Consider the following 16,792-nt stretch of genomic DNA (forward strand, 5'->3'; position numbering starts at 1 on the left):
ACCCAATCTTCATAGGCCCAACCCAATCTAACCCAGAAGCCCAAAAGTGATTTCCACCTGCGACGCTAACCGGCGTTGTCAAAGGTGTCACCTTTAGCATTTCACTGAATCAACTTCCCATTCTACGACCCGTCTCTCCTCTCCAGTTCTTCCCTGCCCACTGTTTTTGTGGTAAAAGTCCTTAATAATGGAGAAAATGGTAGCTCTGAGATCGCTGTATCGCTCACTCTCCTCCAGATCTTATCGAGTAGCAGCCCTCAACCAGCAGCTGCTATGTCAATCCCAGCCTCACCACCACAACGCTGGCGCTGCTCGAACCCTCTTCAGTTTCTCATCCCCCATGGCCAAGGACCTCTTTTCTGGTACTCCCTCTTATCCATTCGACCTCAATTTATTTTTCCAAATACATATGTTTCTTTTTCTTCAGACAAGCAGAAGCGTACTTTTGAAATTCAGATAGTTATGATGTAAAATTGAAATGGGTTATTATTTGAATCTCATTATCAGCACTATAAATGCATATTTGAATCTGTTTGATTTAAAAATATTTGGGTTTTGTGTCATATTGAAGTGGGTGCTTGGCACAATTTGTTTTTTTATTGTTTAAATCCCATGTTGGCATGTTGCAAATCCGCAGATGATTGCAGGTCCCCTCTTTCAACCGGTTTGGGAAGTAGGCGATTTTATAGTGATGATTTGAGTCACATGCCTCCCATTAAAGACCCTGAGCTGCTCAATGTTTTCAAAGATTTGATGGCTGCAAGTTGGGATAAGCTACCTGATAGTGTTGTCCATGATGCAAAGGCTGCAGTTTCTAAGAATACTGATGACCAGACTGGCAAGGAGTCTGTCACTAATGTTTTCCGTGCAGCCGAAGCTGTTGAGGAGTTCGGTGGGATGATTACAACATTGAAGATGGAACTCGATGACAGCATTGGTTTGAGTGGGGAGGTATTATAATTTGGTTGCTTAGGTAGGGACTTTGCAGTTTCAATCTCATTTGTCTCTGCAATTCTTTTGATATCATGTTTTACAATTGTCTGTAGAATGTTAAGCCCTTGTCAGATGAGTACGTGAATGCACTAAAGACAATTTTCAACCGCTATACTGCCTATTTGGATGCATTTGGGCCTGAGGAGACTTATTTGCGGAAGAAGGTGGAGACAGAGTTGGGAACCAAGCTGATATACTTGAAGATGAGATGCAGTGGCATAGGCTCTGAGTGGGGAAAGGTATTAATATTAACCTTGGACATGCTTACTTTAACATTATAGCTAGATGCGATTCTTCATGGATAATGATAATTTTTCTAATTCATGATATTACCCCATGAGAAAAGCCATAACAAGTCATCAGTGCAGTTCACATTTGGTACTTTTCTTATCTGTATAAGCAGCATTCAATTCAAGCAATATTATCCTCATCATTTGGCCCACTTAGGAGTTAGGAGAAAACAAGATCAAATTTGACCTGTGTGAGGCTATTTATTTGAAGTCTAGTGACTATATTCAGCCCTTGTTTTCTATCTCTCTCGCCACATGTTTTTATTTTTTGTATGTAATGGGAACTGGAAAGGGGCTGTCAGTATATAGGATGCTTTAGCCTCTCTAGCTTTTCATTTATGCATTCGTGGCACATGGTTTGTTATTATCCTGCAGTGTCCTAATGCACATTGACATTTGGTCTGTGAATGAATGCAAATCTATTTGCTTACTTGCTCATGTGGTCTTGTATCCTGATTGCAGATCACTGTTCTCGGAACTTCTGGACTTTCCGGGTCATATGTTGAGCAAAGAGCTTAGCCTCAGAATTTCAGAGAATGTTGATGTAATTGGAAACTTTCTGGTTTTAGAATCATGTTTGTTGGATATTTGAAAATAGGCCAATCAGCCTTCTCCTGGAAAACCTCGATGTGTAGGTTCTGCTGCTAGTTAATAAGAGGTGTATTTCTTGATCAATTAATGGAATAATGTAGCATCTTCTTGCTTTTGTGATAACATATAATGTTGTAAGTTCTGTTCCTTTCTGTAATTTCAGTTTGATATGTTTCATTTGCTTCTGTTGAGTTGACAATACATGGAGCCCTTGTCCACAGTATGCTACAATCATGTTTTGATCAAATGTTAATATCATCTTGATTATATTACTGGGGGGAAATCTAGCAGTCATCAATCAAATGTTGTAATTAAATGATTGATTTCCAGCCACAGGCATTCCTTTATGTAAAGGGGTTTTACTGATTCATATAACAAATTATGTCAAATGATTCCTACAACAGAGTTGCAACCAATGTTATTGCATCTCTTTTAAAGTTTGAAATTCGAGACACTTGAAAATGTTGTCTAATGTTGAAGCCGGACTCAATGAGGGTCCATTTCTTTCTAAGCCCAAGTCGTATTTAGCCACTCCATATCTCGAAAACAAGGTGTAATGTATTTTTTTTAAAGTACAAGCATAGTCTAAATTACATATGAGGGGGTTACTCAAGAGTCACATACACACAACTAAAATGTCATGGGGTTGAGCACCTGAGACTTGATATGTAAGTTTAGGTCCTTTTCCATGAGATTAGAGCATCTCCAAGAGAGTCTTCAAATTTTAGCCAACTTCTAACTAAAATAGCTAGAAAGCTATTATAGCAAACCACTTAAAAGGTGTTTTCTCTAGTAATGTTCTCTATTTTGGCTAACCTGAAATTTTGTATTATTATTTTCTCTCTCTCTTTCTTCTTTCTCTTGCAAATCCAATATATTAAATAAAAAAGTAGAAACCCAACCCCACCAACCTCCCAAATGTCTCTGTCTCTCTCTTCCTTTTTCTATCTCCTCCTAGCCAAATTCTCTCTCCTCCTTGATATGAGTGAGCCAAAAGTTGGTTCTCCAGAGAGCCAAGTAAGGATTCTGCTGAAGGAGAATTTTCCTTCTTTTTAGCCAAAGTAGTTAGGAATAAGAGGATAGAAGAGTCTGTTAGGAGATGCTCTTAGACCCTGTTGACAAGTGTAATGTTTTCAAAAAGACTATTTTTTTTACACAAAGGCGATAGTGTTCAAAAAGACTATTAATGTGTCAACATCATCCTCTTATTTATATCATATGAAGATTATGGGGACATTTTGGAAAATGCTAAAGGAGAGAGAAATATTTTTAAAAGAAGCCAAAATGGACAAAAATGCCCTTATTTATTTTTGGATTTCCTAAAAAATCATTTACATTTACATGTCTTTGATTTGAAAGTTGAAAGGTTTTTCTATCTTTTTCGTAAAAGTTTTGGCTTTTTCCAAAAGTGAAAGTTTTTGTGTGGCTAAAACCTAAATTTACTAAGATTATGTCAGGCTATTTGCTATCGATATAACGGAATACTAATACGAGATGAAAATTGACGCATATTTACCATTTCTTTATCCTTTTTGTAGGATGTTGTTAAACGTACCCTAAAATTAACTGAGTACAACATATGATCTAAGTGCACCATAATATTTAAATCAAAATGTAAAATTAACTAAGTACACTCTATTTAACTACCAAAAATATCCATGGTACACTCTTATCACACAACACAAAACTCATTCCACCTTTCATAGCCTTCAGTTTCTCAGTCCAAGCGATCGATTTAACTGTGAATTTGTAATTATTAGAGTAGGTCTTGCTGGTGTAAATAAAATGAATGGGTGGCTGGTAATGGTGAGGTACTGATTGCTGAGCTGATTCTGATGAAACGTTGACTGACTACTTGGTGGCATGTGTATATACCTGGAAAAGTTTAGGTAGTTGGGCAATCTTGGGGAGCTGTACAAAAGAAAGATGGTGAAGTTTAGATGGATGGTTTGCAGCACTTTAAACATGGAAGTAGTACAAAGCTGTGCACAGAGATCTTGGCTATTGCAGTTATGCTTTTGGTTGCAATGGAAAATAGTTTCCTCTTTGGGTTATGGAATTAGTTAATTAAATGGTCATCTCTTTCCAATCAATACTTGTTTTGCCAATTTCTGCCTTTTAATTTCCATCTTTAACACGTTTGCTTGGAAATTCTTCCTATTGTGATGTGATAAAACCACATTGTAAATGCATCTGGTTCTGCACCCAAAAAAAAAAATAGTGATCAAGATGTCTGTGAGGAAAACATTGTAAATTTGTATCAAATGGAAGAAATTTCGGTCGATTTGAATATGTTTCCAGTTTTGGGTCATTCCTGTTTAGTTTCAAAATCGACACTTCTTCGAGCCAAATTGAAAGACTTTGGTGCAATAAACAAATAAAATTTGAAAAAGTTTGACTCCATAAATATGAGGAGGAGCTTACATTTGATTAGTATTGAATATGGTGAGTATGGTGTACTTATAAAAATTACATTTATTTCACGATTCAGTATATATTTTTTTGGTCATTTTATATTAAGATAAATTAGTAATTCAATAAATAATTAGTAATAGGACTTACTCAATTAATTTTAGAATTCATTTAATAGCACCTTTTTTATACGTGGCTACGTCATTGTATCAATAAGAAGAAAGAGAGAAATGTAATATTGCAATCATTTTATACCATGTCAGGAAACTCTTTCGTTGAACTTTTTGTGGGAATGAGTGTGGAGGTTTGATCAAGTCCAATAACAAAAGAATTGTAGATATGGTAGTTTGATCAAGTCCAAGGATTGTGATGCGTGAGTTGACTTGGTTGTCAAGTTTGAAAGAGAGTGAATTTATATGTGGTTTCCATGAACCGGACAATTAAAAAAATTTAGACGGAAGATGACCTGAGTGGAATGGCTTTGTATGAAAAACCCATTATTAATAAATTACAAATTATTCCAAGCCAAAAAATAAATAAATTAATCATTTTCTTATTTTATTGTTTAAAAGAATAAATCAATAGTATGTAAAAAAATTCATTTTAGCACCATTGACCCACCTCAGTCATCAGCCATATATTTTGAGTTTGATAGTCTGATGTTGATCTGATCTGATGCAATATGCCGACTATAACTATATGTATGTGATTCGATGCTTCACAGAAAATACTTAAAATGATTAATTAGTTTAAAGAGTCTCCTTCAATGCTAGAACCAATAGAACATATGATCAAAGTCAATTGTATATATCAATTGAAAATGTACAGAAATTGTCATTTAACTTTTGTATTTTAAGGTAGACTAGCTAGCATGTTAGCCATGCATCCGAGGCTATGTGTTCGAATCTCCTCTCCTAATATCGCTTGTTTTGTGATTAATTAGTATTAGAAATAGAAGAGTGTATCAGAAGCTGCTGCTGCCACGTCTGCTAAAACTTTTCATCCTTTATAAAATGACATTCTTTGGAAAACAAATTTGCATCTTATTTGTTTGCTTCCCAAGTATAATTAATGATGTCGCATGCCCACAAGCAATTCCTCTTTGCAGTGCTTGTTGGTTTTGCTCTTGCGGCCTTAGTCCATTCCCAGAACCAATCAGGTATGAAATATGAATCACCAACACATAAAGCCAATTAGGCTTCTCTCTATTTAATTATTTTATTACGCGTTGGTCACACTGAAAAATTTCTCCTATGCGCCTCAGGCTTCATTAGCATAGATTGCGGTCTCCCGAATAATTCCGGCTACACTGAAACGACAACAGGCATTAATTACATTTCAGACTCGACCTTCATAGACACCGGTGAAAGCAAGTACTTATCGGCCAATCATGATTTGAACTATTATCAGCCATACTGGTACGTAAGGAGCTTTCCTCAAGGAGTGAGGAACTGCTACAAAATAAACGTCACATATGGCACCAAGTATTTGATCCGAGCTGGTTTTCAGTATGGGAATTATGACGGCGAAAATAAACCACCCGGATTCGAACTGCATCTCGGAGCTAATTTGTGGGATAAACTGAATTTCTCGACGGAGTTTAATCAGACAACCAGAGAGCTCATACATGTCACTCTGCAAGACTACATACATATTTGTTTGGTGAACACAAACAAAGGGGTTCCATTTATATCATCGATCGAACTAAGGCCTTTACTCAATACATCTTATAAACAAGGACCGGGGTTTTTGGCACTTGTCTCGCGGTATGACACTGGTTTGTCTACAACTAATGATACAGGATCCAGCAGGTAAGTTACATCTACGATAAGGCTCACAAATTAATGTTGATTAAGTATATATATTTATATATTGTAGAAGGGGGAATTTGCACTTAAAAAATGAGTGGCGGTGGTTGATAAATGTGTTAATGACGGTGATGATATCATGTTTGATGCTGGTGTTGGGGTTGCCAGTGCTAAGGTGGCGATGATGGTGGTGGGGCGGTGATGGCAGCGGGGGCTAGTGGTGGCCACGATAAGGTGGTAGTAGAAGAGGTTGTGGTCCAGGTGATGGTGGTAGAGGCAGTGGTGTTGACGGTCATGATAAGGTGGTTGTAGTAGATGTGGTGGTTGTGATGTCCATGGAAAGGTGGGGGTAGGCTGGTAGCTATTAGAGGGGGCGGCGATAGTGGTGGAGGTGGGGTGGTGATGGCCATGTCAAGGTGATGTTGTTGGTGATGGTGGTGGTGATATAGTCATGACAAGGTGATGGTGTGCTGAGGTGGTTCATGAATTATTCTTTTTCTCTTAAAACTTTCATTGTCTTCAATTTTAGAAATGACAATTATTTAAAAGGAATTTGAAGTTGGAAATTAGTATCGCCAAACTCCAAGTTTCCACCTGTTTATCTTTGTTTATGAAACAAAACAAGGAAATTGGTGTGTGTGAATTTAAAAATCATGATTCATGACATTTGTTCACTTATATATAGTCTAAAATTAATCTAAGTGAGGGGATTCAAATTTGGGTATAAGGAGAACAAGCTTATTACTCTGACTAATTAGGCCTAACCCACATCTTTGTTGTCTTTCAGTCTAAAAGCAATCAAATAAGCGCATTCCTTAAGGCTTAAGAGAGTTGTCCAATCTTTTTCTTCATTTTTTGGCTGGAATCTCTACATTAATGATTATGTTACTACTAATCACTAGTAGATTCAATATATTTGACTTAATTTTTTAATGAAAAACTGACGAAACATCTGTCCAAATTAATGTAGGTATCCAACCGATATTCATGATCGCATCTGGGAGCCCTATTACGTTTCTGATGAGACAGAGTTCCAATTAAGAACCTCAGCCATCATGAATGAATCTTATCAAAATGTCTTCGAAATACCATATGCTGTGATGAGCACTGCTGTGGCGCCAAAAAATGCAAGTCATGCCTTGGAATTTTACTGGGATTCTCCTGATAACAATTCGGAATATTATATCTACTTTCACTTTGCAGAAATTGAAAAGCTTCGGCCTCCCCAGCATAGAAATCTCTCTATGATTTGGAGCGGTGGATGGTTTCCAAGCCTATTTGTTCTCCCTGATTACTTGAAAGCGGTAACACGTTTCAACACCCGGCCCTTTAGTGGGTCCACAAAACATTCTTTTTCAATCCTCAAGACTGGCAACTCTACCCTTCCACCCATCCTCAATGCCTACGAGATTTACGAGGCTAAAAGGTTCCTAGAATTGGAGACAAACCAAGGAGATAGTGAGTAGCTAGCTAGCTTTTCACTCTCCATTTTTATGATTGATTGATTGATTGATTTTCATTATGGAAAATACTAGAGAGACCAACTTTAAATACCAACTTGTATACATCTCTCTAATAGAGCGTGGAACTCATTGTATTAGTAGGCTCCACCTCTATTAGAGAGATGGTACACAAGTTAGTATCAAAAGTTGGTATCCCTAGCATGACCCATTAAATATAAATGTTAAATAATTTGTTTGCATACGAAAATATCAATTAGTCGAAGCAATCGAAAACATCAAGCTACATTACAAAATCAGTAAGAACTGGCAAGGAGATCCATGCAGCCCCCAAGCTTACAAGTGGGAAGGACTAAATTGTAGCTATCCTGAATCCAGGCCCCCAAGAATCATATCTTTGTAAGTATATCTATGTCACTCTCAGACCAACTTATGGAGGGTTTCAGTATAATCCCATTTGAGTCTTGGCATTTGAAGTTACAAAAATTACATGCATTCGCGCAGGAATTTGTCCTCCAGTGACTTAAGAGGCCAGATATCTCCTTTTATAGCCAATCTCACAATGATACAAGCTTTGTAAGTGTGTTCGTACAGTATCAATGGTCAGAATTCCATTTGGCATAATTACTGTATAACCGATGAGTTGAGCTGCTCGAATATTTCAGGGATTTATCAAACAATGACTTGACAGGACCAATTCCAGACTTTTTGTCCCAAATGCCAGATTTATATGTCCTGTAAGTTATTATTTGGTTAGTTATGCATACAAATAAAACTAAACTACAAATCCTTTCGTTACAAGTTAAGCATGGCGATAGAGTATCATGACTTTACTTTTGCAGAAACTTGGGAAAGAACAAGCTCGCGGGCCCAGTTCCAGCAGGGCTTATTGACAGAAATAAATATGATGGGCTATCATTGAGGTGTGCTTTCTTCTTTTGGTTAGAGCTTAAACATTCACCCTAAACCCAGTTCGAGCTTGAATTAAGTGGTTAACACAGATGGCAGCACTTTTATATGTGTATTTTCAAGTTTGTTTCTTTAAAGGAAAATATCAATGATCAGGTAGCTCCCAAATTGAAAATATTATACAGGAATATACTATGTTGATGTCAATATAATTGATCATATTTTTACTATAGTTGCCATCAACCTTTTTATTTTTATTTTTCAGTCTGTGTGAAAATCCAAATATATCCAAATTAGGACACATTTCTTGCAAATCAAGAAAGAAGCAAAATGTCGTTATTCCTGTAGTAGTATCCATAATTGGAACTATGTTCCTCTTATTAACTGCAGCAGCTATCTGGTGGAGATGTAAAAGTGAAAAGAAAGACGGTAAGACTTCCAAATACTTGTTAAATGGCAGTTTTGTTCTTGTTCTATGTAAATATTCTTAATTATATTCATAGTGATGATATGAGTGTAGAGGAGATTAACAATTTTCATCCAAACAGAGCCATTCAAGATACAGGGTCGAAAATTTACAAAATCAGAGATCGACAAGATCACCAGCAATTCTACACTAATTGGAAGAGGTGGATTTGGAGAAGTCTACCATGGCACTCTGGAAAAGGATACTCAAGTTGCCGTGAAAATACTCAATTTATCATCAAGACAAGGGTCAGAAGAATTTCAAAATGAGGTAGATGCCGTCCAACTACATACATCTATATGTATTCAGTCATAGCCCTTTCTATTCAGTTTTCTAAAAATGTAGTAGCCACATGGGATTGCAGGTTAAACTATTGATGAGAGTTCATCATAGAAACTTGGTTTCTTTCATTGGTTACTGTGACGAAGGTGACACTATGGCACTTGTTTACGAATACGTTGGGAATGGAAATTTGCAACAGAAAATATCAGCTGCAGGTATATCGCTTACTCAACCAATAGTATGGATCATAAGGAGATAAAAAGAAACGTGAAGAGGGGGGGATATGAATTTGGGACATTCCCAACATTACAAAAAATAATAAGACTACCGACAGCTATAAACGTGTGATAGTTTTTCTAGCGCTTATAAACTTTGTTTCAATACAATTGGGATTAACTATATATTCACTAATCATTTTATCAAAACTTCACGATCCATCTATGATTCGGAATGTATGTTCCATTTGATTTACCTCATTTTTTTACAATTAAACACACAACACGGATAACTCTCTCTCAGGTGCAGATATAGGCTTGACTTGGAAGCAGAGACTTCAGATTGCAGTAGATACAGCACGAGGTAAACTCAGATCATCACCATCGTGTTCACAGACATAAACTTTTTTTGTGGAAAACATGTGTTAAATGAGACATTGCAGGATTGGAATATCTACATGATGGTTGCAAACCGCCGATACTACACAGAGATTTGAAGCCTTCCAACATCCTGTTAAATGAGACACTGCAAGCCAAGATAGCTGATTTTGGAATTTCTAAAGCTCTTGCAACTGAAACTGCTACTCATGCATTAACAGACCTCAGAGGAACATATGGGTACCTGGATCCTCAGTAAGTACTTTCAACAATTCATGATAGCCATTGTAATCTAAATATGATGTTACAACAAAGTGGTCAGTCTAAAAACAAAATATTAATTGCAAAGATAATTTTTTTTGTTGAACAGATATTGCACAACTGGACAGCTCACTAGAAAGAGTGATGCATACAGCTTTGGGATTGTCTTGCTGGAGCTTATAACTGGCAGACCAGCAATAATAACAGATGTAGAACCTGTCCATGTTAATGTCTCCGATTGGGTGAGGGCTAAGTTTGAGAGAATGGAAATTGAAAGCATAGTAGATTCAAGAGTACAAGGGACATACAAGTATTCTTCTGCACAGACAGCTATAGAAACTGCTCTGGCTTGTGTGTCAAAAACACCAACTGAAAGACCAGAAATAAGTTATGTGTATGACAGATTGAAGGAATGCTTGGAAATTGAGAATTTTAAGTAGCTTTAGTCAAATGAACTCCCAAGTTCAGTCTAAAAGATCAACTGTATATTATTACTAGTCCTTTGAATGTTGGTGTTCTTCTCAGGCTTCAGGTTTGGTTTCAGTTTGTTCCCTCTGCGGGTGTTTTCATTTGGTTTGCTGGGTTCTTTGGGTTTCTGCGTTGCTTTTAGTTTTGTTTCTCTTTTTTCTTTCTGTTCAGTTGTTTTTTTGCTCTTGGACAGGGCCAGTCCTAGAACTTTAAAGATGTGTAAAAATAAAAGTTGACCAGAATGAGTAATTTACATTCAACCTTTCAATCTGAGAAACCATATTTTATTGGTGGATTTAGCATTATGCTCATACACTCTAAATGTGAAGGGGGAATACAATGTAACAGATTAAAGAAATAATATAATTTTGGAGATGTGAAGCCCGAAGGCTACACAGAGCTCCTACACAAACTTACTTGAAACAAACTTCAATAAGATTGATACTCTTAGATTGATACTTCAAATGCTCCACTACAACACACACTCTTGATACACTTGATACACACGACATAGAGTCGATACAACACCTATTTATAGGCCATAATATTAACTCAACATTAAACATAATCATAACCATTATACCCACTAAAACTCACTTTTACTTCAACTCATAAACTAGACATAATAGCTAAACCCTTTATATTCTAACTCTTTATTTCCTTAACTCCTGACCTTTGAAATTACCCCAACATATTTGTTATGGCAATCAAGGCAAGTGTCTTGCCCTTTACAACTTGGCATGTGGAAGCTCAATGTTTGCAAGAGCCAAGGATAAGCCCTATGAAGCAAATCACTACTCACACATCACACTGTCTTAGAGGAACAAAGGCAAAACTTAATTTGAAGAAGATGGCCAAATTGCAGATTATAAATATACGATGTGAACACGAAAGAGTTTCAATTTCCATCAGGCTTTACTTCTCACAGTAATATGGCATTACAAAGAAACTTGATTCTAGCTGTATTCTTATTCAACGCATTCAATCATCTAAAGATAGGAAAGAGCTTTGGACCTTTAGTGGTGCTGGCACGGTGAATATTTTACGCAATGGGTTTGTAACTCAAGTGTTTTCCCTCTATCCCCGAGTTCATGTGTAACTGTGTTTGATCTTCCTCTCCCCATGTAATTCTTGTATATATATACAAACATAAAATAAAATTCCGCATTTTGCTCTTTCTTTGTGTAGTTTGTAAGTCTTCTCTTGTTTATTAATTATGACTTGTACAAGAAGGAAAGAGAACTGATCAATGCCTAAAAAAATATTGTCGAATGTAGATATAGTTTAATATCAAGTTGCCAACGATTGTGAGTTTGACTGGGTTGCAAAGTGAGAGGGACGGACGACAGTGATTTCCTCCAAATTAATTAATATTTTGATTTCTTTGGTATTATGTTTTTTCTCTGATCTTTCACTGAATATAACTTTTAATGTAATTAAGGTAGACTTACATGTTTTTAAAATTAATTTCCACCACCGTCTCTTAATAATAGTCTTTAATTATCATTGAAAACATTTTACTAAGGTTATTGAGTATCATGTCTCTTTGTATATACATTTCAGAGTCTTGCTTTTTCAAGATAATAAGGTTTAAAATAGGCAGGCAACTTGGTGAAAAAAGCTTGCCAAGTCTGCTAGGACGGTCAATGGTCATCATCTTGTATAAAATGTCATTCACTGGGAACAAATTAAATTTGCATTTGCTTCCCTCCCAAGTTTAATGATGTTCCCAGCATACAAGCAATTCCTCTTTGCAGTGCTTGTTGGTTTTGCTGTTGCGGTTTCAGTCGATTCTCAGAACCAAACAGGTATGAAATATGGATCCCTCAAAATATATCTCCCATCTACAATTTGACTAACACATGCATATCCAATTAGACGTCTCTCTGTTCATTATTTAATTATGTGTCCGCCACACTAAAAAATTACTCGTACATGTCTCAGGCTTCATTAGCATAGATTGCGGTCTACCGTATAATTATAGCTACACTGAAAGGACAACAGGCATTAACTATATTTCAGACTCGGCCTTCATAGACACCGGTGAAAGTGAGTACTTATTGGGTGAGTCGAAATTTTATCAGCAATACGGGTGCCTTAGGAGCTTCCCTCAAGGAGTGAGGAATTGCTACAAAATAAACATTACAAGTGGCACCAAATATTTGATCCGAGTGGGTTTTCAATATGGGAATTACGACGGAAAAAATGAAGCACCCGAATTCGAACTACATATCGGACCTAATTTGTGGGAAATAATGAATTTCTCAATGGTTGTTTATGAAACAACCAGAGAGCTTATACATACCCCTCCGCAAGACTACATACATATTTGTCTGGTGAACACAAACAGAGGGGTTCCATTTATATCGTTAATAGAACTAAGGCCTTTACTTAGTACATCTTATGCAGAAACAAATGTGTCCTTGGCACTTGTCTCCCGCAAAGACACTGGTTTATTAGCTAATGATACAACATACAACTTCAGGTGAGTCACGTCTACTATTTGAGTTAAATCAGAAATCTTTTAACCATTTGATTATTATATATAATGAAATGTTTTCATTATTTATAGAAAGTATTGTGCTCCTCTATTCATGTATTTACAATTAGATGACTAAATGTTGTTCTATCTGACTAATTGTGTTTGCTTGAGTACATATATTACTATCGATATTGGTCCTAAATTTTGCTACAAAAACTAATGAGAAATCTATACTAATTTTTAAGGTATCCAACCGATATTCATGATCGTGTGTGGGATACCGAATCCGTTAATGATGAGGAGTTGCAATTAAGTACCCCAGCCTTGGTGAACAAATCTTATTCTCATGCTGATTTCCAAATACCTTCTGCTATCATGAGCACTGCTGTCGCCACAAAAAATGCAAGCGATCCTTTGGATGTTTACTTGGATGCTGTTGATAACAATCCAGAATATCATGTTTACTTGCATTTTGCAGAAATTCAAAAGCTCCCATCCCACCAGCAGCCCAGAAATTTATATATTGTTTTGAACGGACGGCCTCAAGAGCCGTCATTTGTTCTACCTTACTTGTCCACATATACACTTCACACCACCTGGCCCAGTACAATATTTTCTTCTATGTCAATCCTCAAGACTGACAACTCTACCCTTCCACCCATCCTCAATGCCTATGAGACTTACAAGGCTAAAAAGTTCTTACAATTGGAAACAAACCAAGGAGATAGTAAGTAGCTATAGCTAAATATCATCACTAACTGTCAATTTAATGCCTTGTATAATCGATTGATTTTGATGATATATATATATGTTAACTAATTTGTTGCATATGAAAATATCAATTAGTTGATGCAATTGAAAACATCAAGTTAAGTTACAAAATCAGTAAGAACTGGCAAGGAGATCCATGCAGCCCTCAAGCTTACAAGTGGGGAGGACTAAATTGTAGCTATCATGAATCCAGGCCCCCAAGAATCATATCTTTGTAAGTATATCAATGTCACTCTCAGACCGGGGTTTCAGTTTAATCCCATTTGAGTCTTGGCATTTGAAGTTACAATGCACTTGCGCAGGGACTTGTCCTCCAGTGGATTAAGAGGCCAGATATCTCCTTCTATAGCCAATCTCTCAATGATACAAGCTTTGTAAGTATGCAGAGTCTCAAATGAGTTACTAATACGGTCAGAATTTCATTTAGAATAATTAGTAATTAGATGAGTTGACCTGCTTTGACATTTCAGGGATTTATCAAACAACAACTTGACAGGACCAATTCCAGACTTTTTGTCTCACATGCCAAATTTAACCGTCCTGTAAGTTATTATTTGGTTAGTCATATAATCCTAATATATTCGTTACAAGTTAAGCATGGTGATAGAGCATCATGACTTTACTTTTGCAGAAACTTGGGGCAAAACAAGCTCAGAGGCCAAGTTCCAGCAGGGCTCATTGATAGAAATAAAACTGATGGCCTATCATTGAGGTGTGCTTTCTTCTTTTACTTAGAGCATAAATTAATTGGATAACAGATATGCCACCACTTTACAAAGATGCCACCATTCTTCCATCTGGTTATTTGAAAATATTATATAGGGATACTTTATATTTTTTCATGTCAATATGATTTATCAAAATCTTACTACAGTTGCCATCAACCACTCTGTGTTTTGTTTCAGTCTGTGTGAAAATCCAAATCTACCCAAATTCGGACATGTTTCTTGCAAATCAAGGAAGAAGCACAATGTTGTTATCCCCGTGGTAGTACCCAGTGTTGGAACTATCATCCTCTTATTAACTGTAGCAGCTATCTGGTGGAGATGTAAAAGTGAAGAAATAGATGGTAAGACTTCCGATACTTGTTAATGTTTTTCTTTTTGCTTTTGGGAAATTGATTCCGGTTCTATATAAATATTCTTAATTAAATTCATAAACAATTTCGTCCAAACAGAGCCAATCGAGCCACGGGGTAGAAAATTTACAAAATCAGAGATCGACAAGATTACCAGCAATTCTACACTAATTGGACGAGGCGGATTTGGAGAAGTCTACCATGGCACTCTGGAAAATGATACTCAAGTTGCTGTGAAAATACTTTATTTATCATCAAGTCAAGGCTCAGAAGAATTTCAAAATGAGGTAGATGTTGCCGAACTACATACATCTATATATGTATTCAGTCAGAGTTCTTTCTATCTTTTGCTGAAAGTATGGTAGCCACATTGGATTGCAGGTTAAGTTATTGATGAGAGTTCATCATAGAAACTTGGTTTCTCTAATTGGCTACTGTGACGAAGGTGACACTATGGCGCTTATTTACGAATACATCATGAATGGAAATTTGCAACAGCATATATCAGCTGCAGGTACATCCCTTACTCAACCAGTAGTGGATCTTAAAAAGAAAAGAAGAAACAGGATGAGGTGATACGAATTTGGGTCATTTTCCAATGTTACAAAAAAGAATAAGACTAGACGGATAGCCATACATCTGATCATTTTTCTAGTATTTATATATACACTTTGCTTCAATGCAATTGGGATTGACTATATAGTGTACTTCACTAATATATGATTCGGATGTATGTTCCATTTGATTAATCACACTCATGTGCAGATATACCTTACAAGGGCTTGACTTGGAAGCAGAGACTTCAGGTTGGAGTAGATGCAGCACGAGGTAAACACAAATCATCATCATCACATTAATAAACATATATAAACTCTTGTGAAAAACATATTTCGTTAGACGATGGTTGCTGTCTTGAAATTTTGCAGGATTGGAATATCTGCATGATGGTTGCAAACCGCCGATACTGCACAGAGATTTGAAGCCTTCCAACATCTTGTTAACTGAGACGTTGCAAGCCAAGATAGCGGACTTCGGAATTTCTAAAGCTCTTGCAACTGATTCTGCCACTCATGCATTAACAGACCTCAGAGGAACATATGGGTACCTGGATCCTGAGTAAGTACTTTCAACAATTCCTGCTAGCCATTGTGGTGATATTTGTTACATATAAATATAATGTTAGAACAAAGAGTCAGTCCAAAAACAAAATATTAATACAACATAGATTTTTTTTTGTAACAGATATTGCACAACTGGACAGCTCACTAGAAAGAGTGATTCATACAGCTTTGGGATTGTGTTGCTAGAGCTTATAACTGGCAGACCAGCAATAATAACAGAATTAGAAACTGTACCTGTTAATGTATCTGATTGGGTGAGGGCTAAATTTGAGAGAATGGAAATTGAAAGCATAGTGGATTCGAGAGTACAAGGGACATACAAGTATTCTTCTGCACAGAAAGCTATAGAAACTGCCTTGGCTTGTGTATCTAAAACACCAACAGAAAGGCCAGAAATAAGTCATGTGTATGACAGATTGAAGGAATGCTTTGAGATTGAGAAGGTTTCTGAGGAATTAGAGATTGGGAGTGGCGATGAGGGACGATTAATAACTCAAATCAGAGATTGCTTGGAAATGAACTCCCAGGTTCAGTCTAAAGGACTTACTGTTTAGGACTAGTCCTTTGAGTGTTGGGGTTCTTCTTAGGCTACTGGTTTGGTTGCAGTTTGTCCCTCTGGGGCAGTTTTTTTCTTCTTCTTTTTTGGGCTTGTTGGGACTAATCCTTATGTTAAGTTGTTTGTTGCTCTTGGAGATGGCCAGTCCTAGAACTTAAAAGTTTAAAACATATGTAAAAATAAAAGTTGACGATATAAAGTTAGACATAATTGTTACATTCAACCTTCCAATCTGAGAAACCATAATTGCT

The 16,792-nt window shown here is 36.6% G+C and overlaps 3 protein-coding genes across 3 annotated transcripts; all 3 read left to right on the top strand.

Annotated features, from left to right (window-relative positions):
* Window positions 1-98: 98 nt before the first annotated feature.
* SDH5 (succinate dehydrogenase 5) lies at window positions 99-2,054 on the top strand. Its single transcript, XM_008221979.2, has 4 exons — window positions 99-362; window positions 638-951; window positions 1,047-1,232; window positions 1,746-2,054. The coding sequence occupies exons 1-4, from the start codon at window positions 188-190 to the stop codon at window positions 1,800-1,802; spliced, it is 732 nt and encodes a 243-aa protein (XP_008220201.2). The 5' UTR covers window positions 99-187; the 3' UTR covers window positions 1,803-2,054.
* Window positions 2,055-5,315: 3,261 nt separating this feature from the next.
* On the top strand, window positions 5,316-10,786 carry LOC103320431 (putative LRR receptor-like serine/threonine-protein kinase At1g51880). Its single transcript, XM_089046442.1, has 13 exons — window positions 5,316-5,445; window positions 5,551-6,097; window positions 7,065-7,552; window positions 7,815-7,953; window positions 8,059-8,130; window positions 8,220-8,291; window positions 8,397-8,477; window positions 8,729-8,892; window positions 9,012-9,199; window positions 9,294-9,426; window positions 9,731-9,790; window positions 9,870-10,059; window positions 10,175-10,786. Exons 1-13 carry the CDS (start codon window positions 5,358-5,360, stop codon window positions 10,503-10,505), a joined length of 2,553 nt encoding a protein of 850 aa, XP_088902568.1. The 5' UTR covers window positions 5,316-5,357; the 3' UTR covers window positions 10,506-10,786.
* A 1,470-nt stretch (window positions 10,787-12,256) lies between these two features.
* LOC103320433 (putative LRR receptor-like serine/threonine-protein kinase At1g05700) lies at window positions 12,257-16,539 on the top strand. Its single transcript, XM_089044398.1, has 13 exons — window positions 12,257-12,341; window positions 12,478-13,018; window positions 13,261-13,742; window positions 13,862-14,000; window positions 14,089-14,160; window positions 14,257-14,328; window positions 14,418-14,498; window positions 14,692-14,855; window positions 14,964-15,151; window positions 15,246-15,378; window positions 15,630-15,692; window positions 15,791-15,980; window positions 16,107-16,539. The coding sequence occupies exons 1-13, from the start codon at window positions 12,257-12,259 to the stop codon at window positions 16,537-16,539; spliced, it is 2,643 nt and encodes an 880-aa protein (XP_088900524.1).
* Window positions 16,540-16,792: the final 253 nt, after the last annotated feature.

This window comes from Prunus mume, linkage group LG2, assembly GCF_029339155.1.
Source record: "Prunus mume cultivar Tortuosa linkage group LG2, ASM2933915v1, whole genome shotgun sequence".
Classification (NCBI taxonomy): domain Eukaryota; kingdom Viridiplantae; phylum Streptophyta; class Magnoliopsida; order Rosales; family Rosaceae; genus Prunus; species Prunus mume.

Coding starts and splice junctions, on each gene's coding strand:
- LOC103320433 (XM_089044398.1), top strand. CDS start 12,257: ATGTTCCCAGCATACAAGCAATTCCTCTTTGCAGTGCTTGTTGGTTTT. Junction 14,856..14,963: donor TAAAAGTGAAGAAATAGATG/GTAAGACTTCCG, acceptor TCGTCCAAACAG/AGCCAATCGAGCCACGGGGT. Junction 15,981..16,106: donor TATGGGTACCTGGATCCTGA/GTAAGTACTTTC, acceptor TTTTTGTAACAG/ATATTGCACAACTGGACAGC.
- SDH5 (XM_008221979.2), top strand. CDS start 188: ATGGAGAAAATGGTAGCTCTGAGATCGCTGTATCGCTCACTCTCCTCC. Junction 363..637: donor GGCCAAGGACCTCTTTTCTG/GTACTCCCTCTT, acceptor GCAAATCCGCAG/ATGATTGCAGGTCCCCTCTT. Junction 952..1,046: donor GCATTGGTTTGAGTGGGGAG/GTATTATAATTT, acceptor AATTGTCTGTAG/AATGTTAAGCCCTTGTCAGA.
- LOC103320431 (XM_089046442.1), top strand. CDS start 5,358: ATGATGTCGCATGCCCACAAGCAATTCCTCTTTGCAGTGCTTGTTGGT. Junction 5,446..5,550: donor CCATTCCCAGAACCAATCAG/GTATGAAATATG, acceptor TATGCGCCTCAG/GCTTCATTAGCATAGATTGC. Junction 7,954..8,058: donor CCCCCAAGAATCATATCTTT/GTAAGTATATCT, acceptor GCATTCGCGCAG/GAATTTGTCCTCCAGTGACT.